The sequence below is a fragment of the Trachypithecus francoisi genome, unplaced genomic scaffold (genome assembly GCF_009764315.1).
Source record: "Trachypithecus francoisi isolate TF-2019V2 unplaced genomic scaffold, Tfra_2.0 Lachesis_group17, whole genome shotgun sequence".
Lineage (NCBI taxonomy): Eukaryota > Metazoa > Chordata > Mammalia > Primates > Cercopithecidae > Trachypithecus > Trachypithecus francoisi.
The window spans coordinates 75,438,800-75,462,149 of NW_022681462.1; the positions used below are offsets into that span (position 1 = coordinate 75,438,800).

At 39.0% G+C, this 23,350-nt stretch overlaps 1 protein-coding gene across 1 annotated transcript in view; it reads right to left on the minus strand.

The window, feature by feature from the left end:
• Positions 1-1,605: 1,605 nt before the first annotated feature.
• Positions 1,606-23,350, minus strand: part of TTC27 (tetratricopeptide repeat domain 27) — a 189,665-nt gene continuing 167,920 nt past the window's right edge. The window contains 4 exon segments of the mRNA XM_033176078.1: positions 1,606-1,841; positions 3,853-3,953; positions 8,727-8,838; positions 10,113-10,310. Of these exon segments, the coding sequence (XP_033031969.1) occupies positions 1,719-1,841; positions 3,853-3,953; positions 8,727-8,838; positions 10,113-10,310 (534 nt within the window). The 3' untranslated portion in view covers positions 1,606-1,718.

The following is a 23,350-nucleotide window of genomic DNA, read 5'->3' on the forward strand; positions in this document are numbered from 1 at the left end:
TTAGCTAGTAGAGATGAGGCTTTAATTAGAAAACCCCAAGCTTTCCCTACTTTACCTCCCCACACATTTTCTTCAATTATCTTAAACACTCACATCAGTAAGATTAAAAAAAAAAAAAAAAACACCTAATAGATCTATGCCTTTAAAGAAAGAAAAACATCTAACAGCTCTCGCTTTTGTGAGATCACTCCAAGATAAAAGAGGGCACAGACTTTGTCCAGCACAGCATTGGAGAACGCGACTGTGAGGAGATAGCTCTTCTGTGACTTGGTTTGTGACTTCTCACAATCACTGATGCCTTTCTACCTTGAACCCAAGGAAAGCAAACGGAAGACCAAACACTTCTACAACTTTGATGTTCTACTTCAGTCTTCTACTTGATTGCTGAAATGATTGTCCTTTTCAGTATTTATTTTCTGTCCATTTTCTATTAGGGTTCACAGCTTGATACTAATAAAAATTAATTTTAAAACCTTGTTCCATCCACCCATTCAAGCATCCACCCATCCATTCACCCATCTGTTCCTCAATGACTTCTAGAAAAGGTTTAAGTAGACCCTTAATGTTAACTCATTGTATTGGTCCTTCTCACAGGTATTGTCTCTGCTATAAGAGAAACTGCTTTGGGGCACAGGCCCACTTTATTTTTTAAGGCTAATATGCTAATAGAAAAGAAGCAGGTGGTTAAGAAATGAGAGCATTGAGCATTGGTAAGCATTCATAACCAAAATTCATTAATGAAAGAGTTTTTTAAAGACTGTTTTTAAATGGTCAGAATACTTAATGGATTATGAGTTAAGTTTCCAAAGGCAGTTGAAACTCACAAGGAAGCTACGAGTAGAAATTATTTACATCTTATATATAACAACATGGAAAAAGAAAAAAGGGCCAAGTGATTTATACATGGGACCCAAAATTTAGCAACGCAAGCCAGGACTTAGAATTCCTCACTATGACTTTTGTACTAAGGTTATTAAGCTCAGCTGCTGCCTTCAATATTTGGTTCCATAGACATTGAAAGCATTTTACTTTGGCATTTCTGTAATATGGCACCATTAATAGCTGTCTTCACCCATAGTACCCTAATTAAACAGCCATCTTTGGGGCCGGCAGTATACATAATGAAGGGGCAACAGCCTAGTTCCTAGTAACTAAGTAAAAATTTAGGTTATGCCATTTTTTTCTTGCATTTTCTTGATTTAGAAGTTAAACCATGCTCACATTTCCAGTTTCACCAAGTCTGTATCTTTCTGAAACAAGCACAAAATCTCAAGAACCATAAATGTTTCTACCTCCAAATCCACTCTTTTATCACTTTTGAACAATAAAGCAGTCAATCTAATGATTTCACAAACTTGTAGTATGTGATTTTCACCTGTTTAGACTAAGGTTTTCCAAAGTATGATCCAATTAATGTTAGGCTGAAAGAGAATAAACCCTATATTTAAAACAAAATGAATTTATTTGCTCTTTGTGCCAAAATACCTCAAGAATTATAAAAATACTGAATTCAACTGTAATTAGACCTAAAGAAATAGGGAATTTTAAAAATTCAATGTACTTCAGAAAGCATATAAAATTGAGAACATCACAAAACCAAGAATGTTAAGTCATAAAACAAATTTATTTTAAAAATCAGTATCTTGCATTTCAGATATACAGATGTATCTTTTATCAGAAGGTGAAAACACCTTTTCCATAATCTGCTTCCAGCAGAATCAATACTGATTTCGAAACTGGTTGCTTAGGTCTTGGAGCTCTAGCACTAAGGTGTCCATGGCTGTTATGTCATCAGCTAATTCCCTGGACATTTCTCCAGTGGCCACATCTGTAAAAAGTTGCTGTAATATAAAAAACAAAGCAGAAGTATTAAAACAATAAAAATTTCTTTAAAATAAAATAGACACAGAGGATGGAGTTAAAAAACCTTTTGCATAATAATACTATATAATTATAATAGCAATGGTAGCATTTTTTCTGTTCGCTAGCCTCTAGAAATGTACAAGCTGCAATTAAAGGGTGAATCAAAACAACATGCGTGAACTTATAAATTCAAATCAGCTCTGCTCTTCAAAGCATTTGCCTAAATTCTGGTTATTCATTTCAATGTTATAGGATGGTTTTTGGATGAACAGGCATAATTCAACCAAACAAAACGAGTTTATTTATTGTGTATGCAGTAAAACAAATATGTTCTATATTCAAACTCATATAAATCATACCCTCTATGCTACTTATTTGAAAACTGATTTGGCTTAGGCCTCAGAGACCACAAAGATTATCCTAGCAAAAAAGTCCAGCAAAATAAAAATAACTGTGTCCTCTCCCTGAAAAAGGAATTGCCTTGGGAGGTTTAATGCAACATATTTCAATAATGCCACCATAGCTGAAAACATTTGGAAATGCCTCTCCAGGAACTGCCTGCTGAGCCAAACACAGGCCCCCAAGAAAATCAGCTCCAGGATTTTATGACCCATTGTATGCGTGTGTGTGCACACGTGAGCACATGTGTACATGCAACTGTGTTTATGTTTTATTCAGAAATATCATTTACGTAGCTTGCCAAATATCTGTTTCATTGGATTTGATTATATGATTTGTACAGCATTTCATAACAAAATGCAGCAGGAACTGCTCCAATGTCATCAGTAGAGAAGACACCTTTTAGGAAAATAATCTAGCCTCACATAGTTTTTTTGTTTTTTGTTTTAGTTTTGTGTGTGTGTGTTTTTAAACTAAGACTTACAGTGCTTGCAAATCATAATCAATCTGCATCACTTCCCTGTGGGGTAAGGAGGAAGCACAGAGAAACTGAGGCTTAGAAGTAAGTCAAAATTACTTTGCAACCTGAATCTACATAGGTCACAGATAGAGCCCAGGAATCAATCCAGTTTTCGATAAAACTCCCTGAGTGATTCTTAGGCATCTCTGGCCCAGCACTGGTCCACAAGTTAGTTGTTGTGAACTAATGGCACATTTCAGTTGTCAAACCTCAATTGCCATCTACCTTAACAATTTTGCTCAAATCCATATACCACCTACTTAATATTTTTATCTAAGTCAATTTTTTTTTTACTTAAGAGTCTTTTTAAAAGGAAACATTACATTGCTACTTGAAATACAAAATAAGCAATAATATTCATGAAATTATAGGCTTGATGAGCTAGTCTACTTTTTTCTAATATGTACTGAAACGAATATATATTTAAACCAGAAGTTTACCAGTGGCATATATGCCACACTTTGGGGGAAAATGACAATAAATACAAGAGCATTGTTTTAATTTAATTTAAGGAAAGCATTAAGCACTGAATTGTGAACATTAATTTCAAAGACTCTTTTTTTTTTTTTGGAGACGGTATCTCACTTTGTCACCCAGGCTGAAGTGCAATGGCGCAATTTCGGCTCACTGCAACCTCTGCCTCCCGGGTTCGAGCAATTCTCCTGCCTCAGCCTCCCAAGTGGCTGGGATTACAGGCACCCACCACCACGCCCAGCTAATTTCTGTATTTTTCAGTAGAGATGGAGTTTCACCATGTTGGCCAGGCTGGTCTCAAACTCCCGACCTCAAATGACCTGCCCGCATTGGCCTCCCAAAGTCCTGGGATTACAGGCATGACCCACTGCACCCGGCCAATTTCAAAGACTCTTAAGTCACACACATTTAGAGTGGTGTAGCCATTGGGCCAACAGTATCCTCACTAACACAATCAACCGTGAGGGGGCCGCTATACAAAATATAACATGCGCCTAAAATTATCACTGATGTAAAAGAAGATTTAACAGCAATAAGCTGATACTAATAACCTTTTTCTATATGACAATTCCAATTAATTCACATGTCACCCTCACCTTTGCTTTAGATAACAAGCCCCGTAAATTGAGTCGAACTGAAGAAAGCATTTGTACAGCTTCTTGGGGACTGGATTTGTTTTTACTGCATTTTATGGCCACTGGAAGATAAATATGGAGAGAAACATCTATTAAAAAGTGTTAATAATAATTCACAGGGACAAAAGCCAATTATTTAATTAGAATTTTATAGTAACAGACTTTAGAAACACTTCTACCTGGAAAGTTTTTATTTTTGAAAAATAAAAATTGTGTACATAGCTTTTCCCTTTATCCTTCTTTTTTTTTTTTAAAGATACAGCGTCTCACCCTGTCGCTCAGGCTGGAGGTGTGGCATGCAGCCTTGAACTACTAGCCTCAGGCGAGCCTCCTGCTGCAGCCTCCCAAAGCACTGAGATTACAGGTGTGAGCCACAGAACGCGGCCTTTCTCTATCCTTCTTTAAGAACGATCATTTACAGCTCCAGGGAATTTTGAGAAAAACAGGTGATTTTTGGTGAGTTATGGATCACTGGGGAGAGACCCTAAACACCTATACATGCATGCATTTGAGCACACACATGCACACATGTGCACAGACAAATAAAATTAGGCGAGGAGACAAAATATTATTGAAAACAAAGTACCCACACAGACAAAAACAGATGCAGCACATCTTTGTGTGGCTTTCCATGCTACCAAGTCCCCAGTGGGGACTTCACAATTGCTGATGACACAAGCCCAAGGAAGTGACGTGCCAGATCTGTATGGCTCAATTCTTACTGCATTTTCATCATCAGGGTTTGAAGCACCATTCAGGAAGCACTGACAGCAACCTATGTGTCTTCATTTAGAGAACGTGACCGCAGCCAGGTTCTTGAGTTCCTGAGCAAGGCTTGGCATCAGCAGGGAATGGGGAAGAGTGACTCACAACTCTGCTCACAGCATTCTGTGGAACCCATTTGACCAAAACCTGAAATTACGAAGAAGGCATCCTCCTTCCTGGTAAAAGGCCTGGCTATTAATGCTTTACGAGAACAAGTAAAGAGCTTTGTACAAACATAATGCCCCATATTTCCCTACTGACTTGTTCTTGGTTTTGTTCCCTAAATTATGCTCACTAAATTTAAACAGACTGATAACCAGATACTATTTTAACATGACACTAAACAGCACACGGGTTAAAGTCTACTTCATACTCTAGATTGTAGACCAAGGATAGAAAATCATTTTTTTTTTTTTTTTTTTGAGACAAGGTCTCGCTCTGTCACCCAGGCTGGAGTGCAGTGACACAATCATGGCTCACTGCAGCCTCAACCTCCAGGATTCAAGCGATTCTCCTACCTTAGCCTCTCAAGTAGCTGGACCACAGGTGCATGCCACCACAACCAGCTAATGTTTTATTTATTTATTTTTGAGATGGAGTCTCGCTCTGTCGCCCAGCTGGACTGCAGTGGCCGGATCTCAGCTGACTGCAAGCTCCGCCTCCCGGGTTTACGCCATTCTCCTGCCTCAGCCTCCCGAGTAGCTGGGACAACAGGCGCCAGCCACCTCGCCCGGCTAGCTTTTTGTATTTTTTAGTAGAGACGGGGTTTCACCGTGTTAGCCAGGATAGTCTCGAACTCCTGACCTCGTGATCCGCCCGTCTCGGCCTCCCAAAGTGCTGGGATTACAGGCTTGAGCCACCGCGCCCGGCCATGTTTTATTTTTTTAAATTTTTTGGTAGAGATGAGGTCTCACTATGTTGCTCTGGCTGATCTTGAACTCCTGGGCTCAAGTGATCCACCCATCTCGGCCTCCCAATTACAGGCATGAGACACCATACCCAGCCCAAAAGACTTCTTTTTGCATGCAAACACTAATCAATCGGTAGAGGCTGCCTATGCCTGGCAAAACAGAGTTCTGTCATTAATTAATAATATCTTCCAAGGCCAGCAAGAACTAGGTTTGACATTCCTATTTCAGAGTAATAATGAGGAATAACAATTAGACTTTGACATTTCTCATTAAAAGGTGAAAGGATGCATAGTAATTAGCAATGTTAAGCCCATTTTCAAAAAGCAGAGTTAGCCCAGAGGTAGTGAGGATTATTAGTCTGTTTTTCTTAGTAGAGGAAAGTTGTAACCACCATGTCAGCGGTATTTGAGCTGTTTAGTACCTAGCAGTTTAGATCAGAAACTGCTGTATTTCTTTTTTTAATCCTTTATTTGTATTCTGCCAAAAACAAAAGTAAAGCAAAAAGAGAGATATACTCTATTAGTTTTCCTACTCAATCCCATTTCCAAAAGGCATTATAGATTGAGACAGAGAGAGACAGCCAGAGGGCGAGAAATAACTTGCTGTTTCAAATCATCAGAAAATCTGAAGCAGCAGCGCCTCCTCTGTAGACTGCAGTTAAAATGCATTAACTCTTATTTTAAAAACTCTTGGATGGCAAAGAGCTAAAACACTTTAGCCCACCCTTTCCCAGAAAATAAAATAGCAGAAACTATAAATGTATACCTTCTAGACAATACAAATGAGCACACAATGACGACACTGTTATAGGGAGGCCTCAAATACTGTATCAAGATTGCAATATCTTATCAAGCTTTCTGAAGTGCATGGACTTAACGATAGCAACCCAAGGAATAAACCATGTGGAGATTTTTAAAATGCTATGCAGTCATGCATCACTTAATGATGGGGATACAGTGTAAGAAATATGTGGTTAGGCAATTTTGTTGTTGTGAGAACAACATAGGGTGTACTTACACAAACCTAGGTGGTATAGCCTACTATGCACTCAGGCTACACGGTATATAGCCTACTACTCCTAGGCTACAATCCTGTACAGCATGTGACTGTACTGAACACTGCAGGCAATCAGAACACAATGGTAAGTATCTGTCTATCTAAACATTGGGAAGGTACAGTAAAAATATGGTTTTATAATATTATGGGGCCACGGTCATATATGTGGGTCCACTGGTGACCAAAATGCTGCCATGGGATGCTTGACTGTATTTCCTTTCTATAATTGGGTGGGGTGGAAGAACAATGTTTTGAAGAGACTCACACACAGAGAAACCCAGCTTATTCTTTGAGCCCTGATGTACGAAAGTTAACAAGGAAACGGTTAAGATTTATCTTTGTAAATCTAAAATACCATTAGAAACTAAAGCTGGGCATCCACTCAAATATGCTTAAAATGCTGTAGGAGCATGAACACATAATTCAATGATGTCAAAGGAGAACTTAAAAGAATGGACACTTGTTTTTCTCCAAGTATTGCCCTGATGAAGAAAATGATGCCAATAATAGTTTAAATCCAACTTTAAGATGCCAAATAAAGATTTTTCCTAGAGTATCTCTTTAACCTGCATATTTCTCTTTGACAGGTTTAATACCATTACTTGGTGAGTACAGAAAATATCGTGGCTTTGACTGTTACAGACCAGCAGTTCATATAAATGCTTAGAGTTGGCAAGTTGAAGTAGATAAGATAAATTTTTCAAAGTAAATCCCACCCTGCTAATTATGTACCTAATACATCGGTGTGGGTTTCCCCAAATATCATACTATATCCACAACGACCAAAAGCATAAGGACTGGATCCCATCTAAGCCCACCCACATGAATTCTACCCACCCCCAAAACATCCTTCTACGCTCTATTAGCAATTACCCCAAACTTTTCTACATTGACTTTCAGCTATATAGAGCTCAGTACTTCTACCTTCTCTGCCAAAAGCTAGGTGATCCAGGAAATTAGATATTTATATCCTTTAGGTCAAACATATCAAAGGTCAAAAGTAGAATTTTCAACTACCAAGCTAATTTCTAAATTGTTTGAAAGTTCTGTGCCTTCTTTATAAGCAAGCCAAACTTTATCCTTATGCTTAATTTTTCTCTTTTTATTTTGAGTCCCTTATCATCTACAGCTCAAGTCCTCTATTTTGGAAGGAAGAGAGTGGTGGTGAGAGGGTAGGGTATCAACATCTAAACCACGTGTGAAATACTGCTAAGTGTTTGAATGTTTTCATTTATTCTTCATGGGTAGGTATTATCCCATTTTACTGACGAGCAAAGTAAGGCTCAGAGAAGTTAAATTATTTACCCAAGGTCAACTAGCAAGCATGTGGTAGAGCATTCTTCCCTGTTTGCTCCCTATTTGTTGTAATCATTAGTGGCAGCAAGGAGGTTAGTTGGGCAGGGAAGTAGGAGGAGAACTTTAGGATTGGTTTAAGGTCCTTATGATTCAGTTCTTAACATTGGGGGCATCATTATTTTATTGGGACTGCATCACACACCCATATTCAAATATAAATATAAAAATGTATTACCAAATTTAACTGACATTTTTAAAAATTAATAATTGAAAGCTATACTTATTTGGACTATATTTACCCAGCAGGCATATAATTTTGTATGTAAGGTTAAACCTCTCCTCAAACAATATCCTCTACCGTTCCCCAAAGGTAAGGCTTACATTTTATATTTCTTTTGTATATGCTATAGCTCTTTGCATATTGCTATGTACTCCAGAGATCTATGTGTGAGTCAAGTTAAAGTTAACAGATTTCCTTAATGCTATGTAATCAACACAAAGAGACTCAGTGTGGAATGAAGGTTACATAAAGTTGTAAAGGTGTTTCACATCTGTAAAAAAGTTTCTAATTTCTGTTACTTATTCCAGCAGAATATAAGCCTCCATCCTGTTTCTTCTTATTATTCCAAAATGCCTATAACATAGTAGGTGGTCTATGAATGTTTGCTGAATTAAAAAAAACAATGTCAATATAATGAAATAATTTGATATTATTTATAATGGAACTTAACTTTTGACCAACACTCTTTTTTTTTAGTAGAAAATAAGTCAAAACATTCCATGGATATCAAATGTTACATCAAATACCATGTGCAAGTCCTAAGGCTCTTTGAACAACTTCCTTAAATGATGTAATATCTTTCTCCCAACAATTGGACTGGGTGTCACACCTGCATGCCTTTGAGAGGCACTGGAATGCCTGAGGAAAGAGAAAGAACAACATTCAGTATAACAAGTAGAATTCACATTTCAAACTCTGTTTCCTGGAAGTCATATCGAACTAATTCCAATGTGAAAAAGCAGCATCTGTGTTGTACAGCACAGCGTCTAATACTCTCATCAAAGAAGGGGTAGAAATGCACACCCAACGGCAAGAAGCCATGGCAAGAAATCAAATGGATGTACCTGGATTGAGACACTTCCCTGTAACCAGAAAACTACAAAGGCCAGGTTTGGAAATCTGTAAATGTACAGATTTTCTCAGCATTTGTAGCCATCAGTTTAAAAAACCTGTTTGGAGAATGAGGCATGAACTTGGTTAAAACAATGAACTTGCTGGTAGATATATGTAATCTCACAGATGTTTAAAGCACCCTCTTTCAAATCCTTGAGGGAGAAGTCACAGATCAGAGAATTCTGGATACTGTTAATTCCATATATGCAAGAAAGTCCATAATTCAAGGAGAAATGGAAGGACATGAAAGTAGGAGTGCGCATGTGTGCAGGTGATACGTGTTCTCTGGGCTGACAAGGCCACAGCGCAAGCCAGCTGTGTGGACTGAGGGAGGAGAGAATGGCTAAGAATCCCATAGATTAGCTGTGCCGTGGCTAATTCCAAACCCACGCAAGGAGTACACTTGATTTGTTGTGGGTGTTTTGAAAAGAAACATAAAACAATTATTCCAACCTTGGAAACTCTGCAGGCTTCTTTAAGTTCTAAGATAAGAAGCTAAAGGCATAACTTGAGTGGAACTTGTATTCTATCACACTTGTGAGAAAGGGCAGGGTAACCTTTGTAAAAGTATACGTTTTGACTTAAAAGTTCTCTTCCAATATCCTTATCTTGTTCCTTTTTCTCTTTTTCCTTTCCTAGTCCCCACCTCAGATCTAAACACTCCTTCTGTCCTTGTACCCATCTACTGTAGTCTTTAGCAACGTGCCTGCAGAAAGGGGTGTAGAGTAAATAACAAAAGCCAACTCTTGGCTGCAGATTTAGTAGCGGTGGCCATTTCAGGAGGCCCTTTAGGAGGAAACAGAGAACCATGTAAGAAAACTTCGTGGAAAATAAAAAGATGAATGTTACAGCCCACAATTCAAAGTATGTAGGTTAAAAACTCTGAATCAGAACTGAACTCAGGCATACTAATCTTATCTTTCAGATTCTTTAACTCTTCCTCCACCCATCAAAAAAGTAGATCTACTACAGATATGTTCAAATGAAAGGTAAGGACTCAGGAGGAACGAAGGACTTGCCTTTTCATTTTCATCAGGCTTTTCACTCTGCCCATTTCCATATACTTGAGCATACAGCCTCCAGATTTCTCCATCATTTGTCACTCTTGAAGTCACTCTGCCAAATAACTCCTGCAGCTTTCCTTTGAGGCCAGTTGTGACATCTCCACTTCGATCAGTCATCCCATCAATCACTGCCCTGACTAGAATTTTAAGGACCTTAAAAACACACAGGAGAAACTGGTAAGCTAGAAACCAACAAAAAATAACAAAAACAAAGAGCTACCTCACCATCATCAAAGACAATGACAACGAAAAACCTTATGAAATTTGTTAAGAGTATCACCTTTAAGCTTTTGAAAAACAAAATAAAATTCAATCTTGAAGCACTCTCTAGGATCTCATGCTGACTACCTCTCTGGATGTCCCTTCAAAAGCTTCTGGAGAGGGTTCTTTCATTCAAAGGGCCCCATGTTCGGTGCTTGGCTCTTCTCACCTGGAACATTCTCTCTGAGTGACTGGAGGTTTCACTAGTGTCTATGCAACTCCAGCCAGATTCCCCTCTGGAGCTCCAGGACTGTGCACCTCAATACCTACCACACAGGTCGTACCGACATCCCTCTCCATCTATCCAAGATGAAACATAGATCTCAAATCGCTCTTCTTCCTGGAATCTCCAGGTGAGCCTATCCATACAGTTCCCAGAGCCAATAACCTGAGCATCAACCTAGATTCTCTCGCACTTCTGCCACAACTACTAATTTGATTTTCAACATTCCTAATGTTGATTTGATTTGGTTTTCAACATTTTGTTTCATGCTCCCCATCTGCATGTTCAATGGCCAGTGAAATAGCTGTTGTCCTAAATAGAACAACATTGAAAACAACGTTGAAAACAATCCTAAATACAGCTTCTCCTACCTTAGTTTAGGCCTCATTAACTTCAATCTAGGCTGCTATAATAACCTTTCTAACTCTGCTTAAAGAGGTCCTTAGCCCTTCCCAATTACTAAATGACAAACTGCTAACACATGTGCATTAGGCATGCGCAGTATCTAGTAAGTATCTCTTTTTCCAACTACCTCAAGTTGGCTCACCATTTTTTTTTTTGAGACGGAGTCTTGCTCTATTGCCCAGGCTGGAGTGCAGTGGTGCGATCTCGGCTCATCACAACCTCCGCTTCCCGGGCTCAAGTGATTCTCCTGCCTCAATCTCCCAAGCAGCTGGGACTATAGGTGTGCACCACCATGCCTGATTAATTTTTGTATTTTTAGTAGAGACGGGGTTTCACTATGTTGGCCAGGCTGGTCTTGAACTCCTGACCTCGTGACCTGCCCACCTTGGCCTCTCAAAGTGCTGGGATTACAGGCGTGAGCCACCGTACCCAGCCTAACTTCTTGGCTATCTTATTATCATCAGTTAGTCTTTACACATTCTATCCCAGATGCTTTGAATGCTGACAGATGGATTAAACTGCATCCTGCAGCAGGTTACATTATAAAAAGGCACATCTATCATATCTACATTAGGCTGTGTATCTGAAGGCACAGAAAACACAACCTCAATCTTCCACTCTTTTGATGGTGGGACAGCAAAAGAACCAGCTTGAGGAAAGTACTGTAACACCATGCTAGTCAGCGCAGTCCATGGACTGACAGCACTGGCATCAGAGCTTGTTAGAAATGTAGAATCCTGGATAAAAATGCTGATCCATCTTGGACCAAGATTCTGCATTTCCAGTAAGCTCCCAGGTGATGCTGATGTTGACGGTCTGTACAGCACACTTCGAGAAGCAAGCCTCCAAGAGACAGCTGCCCGCATCTTTATTTTTACCGTGAACTGTGGGGAGAGGATGGCATTTTATCATTTTGTATCACCAGTGTTTAATATACTGCCTGGCATATGGCAATTGCCCTGACTCAATAAATGCTTGTGCCGGAAAGTGTAGCTAAGAGAAATGCAACCAGTGTGAGATCTTGCTGTCTCCTCCTAGAACATTCTGATCTGTGTATGAGATGTGGCTGAGGAGTAGGCGCTCCTCTGGAACGTGGATACTTTTAGGAATGTGAACTCAGACTCATGGTCCTAATTACCTATAGTGATAAAAGAAGACAGAAAATTCAGTTGTACTTTTTTTTTTCTTGTTTGGACAAGGTACATTATCTCTGTCTGTAAATTCATATTACAATCCCACATGTGTACTTTTAAATCTGAAAGTAATGAAATTCATATTACAATCCCATTGGTGTTTTAAATCTGAAAGTAACAGTGCAGAAGAAACAGTCTGAATGTGTACTACTTGTTTCAAGTGGTCATTCTATAAGCATGTCAGGTATTAACATGCTTTGAAAAAGATGGTCTATTCAAATAGTTACTAATATGTAAAAATGAAACACAATAATGAGTGATACTTTGCTTCTTCTGGAATCCCACAGTTGGCTCAACATCCTGTCCCTTCACTTTAGCCTACTGGGGAGACGATGTGGGGAGAGAAAGCTTTTGGTGTTCTTGCCAATAAAAATGAAGAGCTGTAGTGCTGGCGTTGAAGATGGAAAAAGTTGGTCAAGTGCGTGTGTGCCTCCTCTGTGCATGTGTGTGTGTGTTTGCAGGGGCATGAAGGGAACTGCAGAAGGGCAGGGAGGTGAAGCATCTGTCTGTTGTGGGGCTAGACAGGGGATGAAACTGTAGGTAGGGCAGATACTGAATGCCTCTGCCCAGTTCATATGCAGATACTACCCGAAGAGAGAGAAGGGGGGGCAATAACCAATTTGTTTCATGCTCCCCATCTGCATGTTCAATGGCCAGTGACATAGCTGGGCCTGGAGCTTAGAAGAGTTCCACACTGGAGGAATAGACAACAAGAGTCATTGAGGGTCATGGCAGATATTGCCTAAAAAGACTGTGCTGGGCAAGAATAAGGCTGAGGATAGAATCTTAAAGACCACAACACTTAAGAAGAGGGCAAGTAGGCTGGGTGTTGTGGCTCACACCTGTAATCCCAGCACTTTGGGAGGCAGAGGCAGGTGGATCACCTGAGGTCAGGAGTTCAAGACCAGCCTGACCAACATGGTGAAACCCCATCTCTACTAAAAATACAAAAAACTTAGCTGGGCGTGGTGGTGGGTGCCTATAATCCCAGCTACTCGGGAGGCTGAGGCAGGAGAATCACTTGAACCCAGGAGGCAGAGGTTGCAGTGAGCTGAGATTGCGCCACTGCACCCCAGCCTGGATAACAAAAGTGAAACTCTGTCTCCAAAAAAAAAAAGAGGGCAAGTAGAGAACTCACTCATCAAACTAAAGGAGTGGTCAGAAAGGTAACAAAGTGATGTCATCGAAACCAGGGAAGGAGAAAGTTACAAGGAAAGTACATCTACGAAGGATCAGGAATGGAAGATTCCACTGGATTTGGCAATCATAAGGGTGAGTGACCATAATCCAGAACCAAAGCCAGAACAAAGAAGGCAGGAGAGATCATGACTTCAGACAAGAGGCTTAAAAAGAAAGAGAAAAACATAAAAACCAAGATGATTATTAATATCACAAAAAAATGAAGAGAAGCCCCCCATAATCATAGTATCCTATAATACTAATTTTGAATATCATTTGCATAGGCATTTAGTGTATTTGTTTAACCAAAATTGTTAATATAAATATATTAGGATAAGAAAGAGAAGTAGTGGAAGTGCCGGTATGACAGTTCTCATTTACTATAAGAAGAAGTCAACAGATAATGCCTCATTTTGTTTAATTAAAAAATAGCAGTAATATAATACCTATTAATATGAAATATGGAAATGTGCAAATAGCAGAAGAGATGCTAAAGGGTTTCTTTTTCAGGAGAAGGATTTTGAAGAGTAAGGAGGGGTAAAGGAGGAAATTGGTATACTTTGTAACGAGCCTTTTACTATTATTTGACTTGTAAAACTATATACCTGTTATTGTAATATACATTTAAAAACAGAGAAAAAGCAGACATAAATACATTCAAAGATTGGCAAAGAAGAAGAAAAAAATGATGACACACATGAATATTCATTTATTAGACTTGCCTTTAATGTCCCATAGTGGTGATTACCTGAGGGTATTTGGGAGTGGTAGTGACTAAAAGAAGGAAAGGAGGGTTTGGGGAATTTGGGAAGTGCTGGTAATGCTCTGACTCACCTGGTTACACAGGTGTTTTCTCTTCATGAAAACAAATTCTTATGTTTACTTATGATTTGTATACTTTTCTGTACGTACACTACATTTCAATAAAAATTTACTTTAAAATTATTCCCTGTACTTAAGAAAACCTCATAAAGTGAAGGAAAAATATGTAGTGTTATTTAAATACATTAACAAATGAAGTTAATATTCAATCTTAAAAAGTGGTTCTAGAGTGGTAACAATTTTTTTTTTTTTTTTTTTGAGACGAAGTCTCGCTGTTGACCAGGCTGGAGTGCAGTGGCATGATCTTGGCTCACTGCAACCTCTGCCTCTCGGTTCAAGCGATTCTCCTGCCTCAGCCTCCTGAGTAGCTGGGACTACAGGTGCGTGCCACCATGCCTGGCTAATTGTTTTTGTATTTTTAGTAGAGACAGGGTTTCACCATGTTGGCCAGATGGTCTCGATCTCCTGACCTCATGATCTGCCCGCCTCAGCCTCTGATAACAACTATTTTAAAAAACCATTGCAGTAATTGTATAACTTACTGGCTAATATTATCATTTTTATTCCCACTAAGTCAGAAAATTCAAATTCCAGTTATCCAGACTGATTGCAAAAGCAATAAATTTTAATTAACATATACATAACCTTTCTTTAGAAAATAGATATTTGAGATTAAAATGAGTAAAGAGTGTTATGATAGCATTTCTTTGATTAAACGAATCACCCATGAGTACAATTACCTCTTGGGCAGTCTACAAGTTTACCAGCACTACACCCCTTGCCTCATCAAAAGTGAAAAAAAATTTAACTAGGTAAATGTTTTTATCCACGGTTATATGTAAGCTGTTATGAGTAATTAACCTGTCAGCAACAAGTCAAAACTATAAATTACTACATATGTAAAAAGTGGCTCAAGGGTAGAAAATTGAAGTTTAAGATTTTAGAGGTGGAAAAACTCTTGGGGACACAGGACCCAAGATATGGCCACAGGGATGGGTTGTCACTGAAATAAAGACTAAGGCCTCCATGCTGTCCAAAGTACTGGAGATATTATCTACCTAAACACCAAGTATCAAGATCAGCTAGATCTAGAATGGAGAGGAGGCTACATAGTTGCTGAAGTAGGCCATGAACATGGGGAAGGGACTAGGAGACTGGTAAATAGCAGCAATGAGCACAGGCTTTCTGTCCACTACATTACAGAACTGTTCTATTAAAGGGGCCAATATACAGGTAGAGGTTTGAAAAGTATGAAGCAATATAAACATATAAACTATTACGATTATCATTGATCCTCAACTACCTTACTCTGTTGGAAGTGGACAGTAACGCCCACATTGCTGGCTCACTCACTCTACTGCCCTGCCCATTAGCTCACTTCCATGTTTCCTTATGGTTCAAAACGGAACTCAAGAAAAACAAAATTCACCACCATGGTGTCAGCCCTTGATACCTCCCTACTATTTCTGCTGTGAGCACTCACTATGTGTCAAGCCCTGTGCTAAGTACGTGACCTACCTGATCTCATTAAGTTCTCACAATAACTCTAGGAAGCAGGTACTTTATTACCTCTACTTTACAAATAAAAAAATTGAGGCTTAAAGAGGTAAAACAAACTTTCTATGGTTACACAGCAAGTAAGTCATGAAGCTGGATTCTGATCACCAGAGACCTGTGACTCCTGAGCTTAGATAAGGATGAGGAGATGAAAACAATGAGGTAGATAACACCTCTTACATATATAGCCCTTCCTATGTGCCACATGCTTTATGAGCCCATGTAACCCACCCAACAACCCTATGAGGACAATGCTGTTGTTATGTGCATTGTGCAGATGAACAAACTGGAGCACAGAGGAGCTGAAGAACCTCTCCCAGGTCACACCTAGGGAAAGCAGGCTTCAGGCTTGAATCTGAATTCAGTGAGTCCTGGATCCTGTTATCAAGCATTTGCTACATTAATTCACAAAGCACAGCTCCCCACTCCTCTTTCTTCCTTTCTATTAAGTTCTTTTACATTGGAAAGGTTTCTCTTTTAAGAAATATGTATGCTAGTAATTTTTATCATTTCATTATCATTTCTTTGCTAAATCTCGAATCAACCAGAACCAGAATGGGTTTTGTTTTTGTAATTTTTTTTAAATTAGAATTTCCCCCACGTCAGAGCTAATACAACATTTAAAAAAGAAAATTCTTATTGGGTTTATCAGCCAATCACAAACATTACTAACAGAGTAAATTTCTTTCTAATCTTTTTATTATGTGTAAGTTTTATAATATAATATTACATAAACTGTTTTATCTTCCTTTTTCACTGTAACATTATGCCATAGAATTTTTTTCATGTTTTCCACATACCCTTTAAGTATAGTATTTTGATAGATTAAAGATATTCCACTGGGTTGATAGACCATAATCTATTTAGCAATTCCCCCGCACTTAGATCACTAGGCTGTTTCCATGTGCTGCCACTGTTATCAGTAGTAGTATAAATAAAACACTTCAGTGCATATCTTTGTGCCTAAAGACTTTTCTCATACTGAACCTTTCCTTAGGTGAGAATTCCAGGAACGGAATTATGGAGTTAAGAGAATAAATATTTTAAGATATTTTAAGAGAATAAATATTTTAAGAGATAAATGAGATATTCTCTAAAAGGGCTAAATCAAATTAGGTACCAATGAATAGTACTGTGTATGAAAATGTCATTTAATTGCATATTACCAGCACTGGGTATACAAATATTTTTTAATCTTTGATATTCTATTCTACAAAAGGTATACGCAGCTATTATTCTGAACTGTTTCTTTCATTATTAGTGAAGTTAAACGTTTCCACTTCCTTAAACATTTCCAAATGTTTGTGGACTAAATATATTTCCTTTCTAAGAAATTTACATTTTTTCTTTTTCTTTCTCTCTCTCCCTCTCTCTCTTTCTTTCTTTCTTCCCTCCTTTTTTCTTTTCTTTTCTTTCTTCTTCTTTCTTTCAGATGGAGTCTCGCTCTGTAACCCAGGCTGGAGTACAGTGGTACAATCTCGGCTCACTGCAACATCCACCGCCAGAGTTCAAGTGATTCTCATGCTTCAGCCTCCCAAGTAGCTGGGACTACAGATGCACGCCACCACGCACGGCTAATTCTTCATATTTTTAGTAGAGATGGGGTTTCGCCACGTTGCCCAGGCTGGTCACTCCTGACCTCAGGTGATCCACCAATCTCAGACTCCCAAAGTGCTGGGATTACAGGCATGAGCCACCATGCCTGGCTTACATTTTTTTCTTATTTTGTACCAAACTCATTTTTCCCCAATGTGAAGCTTTATTGTTAATCTTCATTATAAACTAACACAAGTTGCCAACTACTTCTGAATCCTAACCCCACACAACATCAACCTTGCTTGAAAAAAGGAAAGTTAATGATCTGAAAAAGTTACAGTAAACATATGAGAACCCCTGGGGAGACAGAAGCCGGCTGGATCCTACTATGGTGGAGAATATAGCTCAGGTGGAAAAGGGCTAGGTGCCAAGGTTCACAGATGGGCTGAGAAAAGTGTTTATCTGTCCCTTTTACTTCCACTTCCTACTATCCATGACATTTACCATCAGCATGGAGAGACTGAAACAGCAGTGCCAACCCAGTACAAAGCAGGGACCATGTGTGTACATCAAGGCAGAAGGCCTGGCTAGGGTGGAGAGCAGACAGTAAGGGCTTGGGCAGCCTGGCTGGCCCCTAAGGGTGCCCTTCTACTTTGCCCTCTACTCACTGAGGTTAGATAACTACTCAGAAAGATGGGTACTGGAAAAGAGCAATGTCTAGTGAAGGTAAGGGAGGTTTCCTGAGGAACCAGGCCACTTGGTGGTGGTGGGAGGTGGCAGTGGCAAAGTGTATCCAATGGGTGAGCTCCCCCTATGGCCCAGCCTCACCAGGAAGGTCACAAGTTAGGTCCTGGGCTTTAGCCCCTCCTATCAAGTATATACTACCAGTTGAACAGACAATACCCCAGGGAAATATGAACCAACGGGAAAAAAATTAAGACATCCAAAAGTACAACCATGACAAAATAAACAAATTCAACAGCCTATGTGAAAAAGAGTTAAAGGGTCATGTGCAGAAGATCTTGTAACTTGTTTTTATAATATGTATTTTCAGGAAGTGAGAAGAAAACCAAGGGAAGAGATGAGCCCCCTTGGGTAGCAATATATATGGGGGAAAAAAATAATGTGAGGACTGAACTCGGGGTTGTTCTCACTGAGAAGGGAAGATGAGGATGAGTCTGCAAAGATTAGGATGCAGCAGCTGGTGTGATAAGAAGTGTGGAATTCTGGAAGCCAACGGAGAAGAAAGGAGAAAGCAATGGTGTTTAATATTGCTGGAAACCTGAGGACCAGCAACTGTCCACTGGATGTGGCAAACGGAACTTGACAGCAGTACTCTAAGTGGACTAGGGGAGATAAAACTGCAATGGCATAAGTTCCGAAAAGGATGAGGAGAGGAAGCAGAAATAATGTGGAGAATGCCTGTCTTGGGGGACTGACTACAAAAAGAGCACCAGAGAAATGGGCTGATAATAGGGAAAAGTAAGTTTTAAAAATTATTTATACACAGTTTCAAACATCGGTAACTTTTAAAAACTAGGGCACTAAATAAATGCATTTCGTGATATTTTCCTCTTTGTACTGTAACAAGTTATAAAGGTAAATTTTAATTCATGATGTTTACAAGGAAAGGGCCACTTGCCTTTTCATCTGAAAACTAAATCTAACAGTCTACTCCAAAGATAAGCTTTAATCTCTGGGTTTTTTTCCTTGGGGTTCTGGACACCCTTGTGGATCTAATGAGAGTTTTTCATCCTCTTCCTAGAATATGCACATACCATATATACAAATTCTTTCAGGGTATGTCAGGGAATGTCATAATCTGCTGAAGACTAATAACAGAAACTTCTCAGAAATCCTAATTTGTCCCACATGACCTGGGATTCCAGTCTTATCTCCCAATATTGTATATGACTAAGTTTGTGTCTCTTTTAAAAAGTTTTATTAGTTTTCCATCAACTCTCTTCCTAGACTCATCAGCTTTTTTGTCACTTCCAGATGTTCAAATCTCTGGTGGTGTTCACTAAAGGCAAGACTTTCATAGGAGTGGTTGAGGTCTTTCTGGTCTTCCCTTGCTGTACCTCTGTGCCTGTCACCTCTGCTACCACTAACAGCTCCCAGTGAAGTACTAGATCTATTCCCCTCTTCATGAACACCGCTATTCTCAATGCTACTGCTACAACTGTTTTCTTCCTGAAATAGAGCACAAAAGCTGTGGTGTGGTGGGCTGAATAACATTCCCCCAAAATTCATGTGTACCCAGAACCTCAGAATCTGACCTGAAATAGGGTCTTTGCAATGTTAACTAGTTAAGATGAGGTGTCATTGTGGACTAGAGTTGGCCTAATTCCAATGATTTCTTCCTCAGAAGAAGGGAACACACAGAGGAGAGGAGGTGAAAATGGAGGCAGTGATGGGAGTTAGGCTGCCATAGCCGAGAAACGCCAGGAGCCACAAGAAGCTGGAAGAGGTGCAGAAAGACACTTCCCTAGCGTGTGCAGAGGAACATGGCCATGTCAACACCTTGATTTCGAACTTGACTTCTGGTCTCTAGAACTCAGTGGGGAGAACAAACTTCTGTTGTTTGAAGGCAGCAAGTTTGTGGTGATGTGTTATTGTAGGCCTAGAAAACAAACATTGCATTTTTAAGCAGAAAAACTAAGACAGTTAAAACACTGAGAAAAGCTCTTCCTAGGGCACTCTCCTGGCTTCTGGAAATCATTTTCTGGTTTTAGTTCAGAAAGCAATAAACATATGAATGTCACTGTCACAGCCTACCCTTACTATGGCTGGTGACCTACAGTACCCCACTCACGGCCAGAAGTCCTTATTTTTGCATGTGCATAAGTTTTAAATATCAAATCTCTTGATCTTTTCCTTAATGAAGTATGGCTTTTTGTCATGATAAAAAATGTCTTCTTCATCACCAAGCCAATAAAAATATTTGCCATGCTTTCTTTTAGTGCTTTTATGGTGTCATATTTTCAGTAATGACAATGAGAATGACAGCAGCTACATTTAAACAGCACTTGTGACCAGGCGCGGTAGCTCATGCCTGTAATCCCAGCACTTTGGGAGGCCGAGGCAGGTGGATCACTTGAGGTCAGGAGTTTGAGATCATCCTGGCCAACATGGTGAAACCCCGTCTCTACTAAAAAAATACAAAAATTAGCTGGGCGTAGTGGTGCATGCCTGTAATCCTAGCTACTTGGGAGGCTGAGGCAGGAGAACTGCTTGAACCCAGGTGGTGAAGGTTGCAGTAAGCCGAGATTGTGCCACTGCACTCCAGCCTGGGCGACAGAGCGAGACTCCATCTCAAAAAAATAATAAAAATAAAATAAAAATAAAGTATCAGGCACAGTCGCTCACACCTGTAATCCCAGCACTTTGGGGGCCAAAGCGGGCAGATCATGGGGTCAGGAGTTTCAGACCTGCCTGGCCAACATGGTGAAACCCCATCTCTACTAAAAATACAAAAAATTAGCCATGCATGGTGGCAGGTGCCTGTAATCCCAGTTACTCAAGAGGCTGAGGCAGGAGAATCACTTGAACCTGGGAGGCAGAGGTTGCAGTGAGCTGAGATCATGCCATTGCACTCCAGCCTGGGTGACAGGACGAGACTCTGTCTCAAAACAAACAAACAAAAACAAACAAACAAAAAAACACAAAAAACAGCACTTGTATGTATCTGCCAGGTACCTGTTCAAGTGATTCTGTTAATGCAGTCTATTACATTGATCTATTTCATATGTTGAACCATCCTCAAATTCCAGGAATAGATCCCACTTGGTCATGGTGTATAATCCTTTTTATATGCTAGTGAATCAATTTGCTAGTATTTTGTTAAGGGTTTTTGCATCAATGTTCATAAGAGATTTTGGTCTGTGGTTTTTTTTTTTTTTTCTTGTAGGGTCTTTGCCTGGCTTTGGTATCAGGATAATGCTGGCCTCATAGCATGAGCCAAGAGGTGTTCCTTCCTTTTCAATTTTTTGGAAAAGTTTGAGAAAGATTGTTGTGACTTCTTTAAATGTTTGATACAATTTACCAGTGAATCCATGAGGTCCAGGGCTTTTCTTTGTTGAGAGATTTTTGATTCCTGATTCTATCTCCTTACTAGTTATACATCTATTCGGATTTCTTATTTCTTTATGATTTAGTCTTGGTAGGTTTTGTGTTTCTAGGAATTTGTCTATTTCATCCAGGTTATCCACTTTGTTGACATATACTTGTTCACAATATTCTCTTATAATCTTTTCATTTCTGTAGAATCAGTAGTAATGTCCCCATTTTCATTTCTGATTTCAGTAATCTGAGTCTCCTTTTTTTCTTAGTCCCTCTATCTAAAGGTTTGTCCATTTTATTAATCTTTTCAAAGACCTAATTTTTAGTTTCATTGATTTTTCTCTATTATTTTTCTACTGTCTATTTCATTTATCTCTATTCTAATCTTTATTCTTATTTTCTTCCTTCTGCTAGCCTTGGGTTTAGTTTGCTCTTTACGTTGTAAAGTTAAGTTATTGATTTGAAATATTTTTTGTGTTTTAAAGTGAGCATGTAGAGTTACAAATTTCTTCCTTAGCAATGCGTTCGCTGTGTCCTACAAGTTTTGGTATGTTGTATTTTCATTTTCATTCATTTTTAGTATTTTCTAATTTCTCTTGTGATTTCTTTTTTGATCCATTGATTAAGAGTGTGTTATTTATTTTCCATAATTTGGTGAATTTTCTAGTTTTACTTCTGTTATTGATTTATAATTTCATCCTGGGGTAGTCAGAGAAGATACTTTCTATGACATTTATTTTTTTGAATCTACTGAGACTTAATTTACGATCTATCATATTGTCTCTCCTAGATAATGTCCCATGTGCGCTTGGGAAGAATATGTATGCTGTTGTTGGGTAGAATGTTTTATATATGTCTATTATAAAATTCATTAACATACAAAATCCCTGCTTCTCTAACAGAGCCATACTCACCCCTTTTGGTTGTTGATGTCACAAAATTACATCTTTATAAATGTAATTTATAAACATACACTAATATGTTTAATGCATTAGCCTCTTAAATTACATAGAAAGCAAAATATGGAGCTACAAACCAAAGTTAGAATACTATTAGCTTTTAGACTAATAACTGTTTTCTTTAGTGTATAGTCTCTTAAATCATGTGGAAAATAAAGAGTACAGTTAAAAAAACATCATAACAGGCCGGGAATGGTGGCTCACGCCTGTAATCCCAGCACTCTGGGAGGCCGAGGTGGATGTATCAGCTGAGGTCAGGAGTTCAAGACCAGCTTGACCAACATGGTGAAACTCTGTCTCTACTAAAAATACAAAAATTAGCCGGGCGTGGTGGCAGGCACCTATAATCCCAGCTACTGAGGAGGCTGAGGCAGGAGAATCACTTGAACCCAGGAGGCAGAGGTTGCAGTGAGCCAAGATCGCGCCATTGCACTTCAGCCTGGGCGACAGAGCAAGACTCCATCTCAAACAACAACAACAAAAAACATTGTTGTAATAATATTCGTTTCTATCAGTTCTTATATTTATCTTTATTGAGATGTTTATTTCTCTATCCAGCTTTGAGTTATTGTCTAGTGTCCTTTCTTTTTACCCTGTAGGACCCCCTTGAGCATTTCTTGCAGGGCAGTTCTAGTGGTAATGAACTTCCTTAAGTTTTGTTTATCTGGAAATGCCTTAATTTCTCCCTCACTTTTGAAAGGCAGTTTTGCCAGATAAAGGATTCTTGATTGACAGTTTTTTTCTTTTAGCACTTTGAAAATATCTGCCCAATGCCTTCTGGCCTCCAAAGTTTATGATGAGAAATCTGCTGATAATCTTATTGAGGATTCTTTGCATGTGACAGATTTCATTTTAATCAGTATAAACAGCTCTATAGCCCTCATATCCCACCCAAACCAATACCATGCCACTGAGTTCATGTAATGGCCTTTAAATCCCTTACCCACATCTCGATTTCATTTAAGCAATAGTAGAACTTATGTTTCATTCTCTATC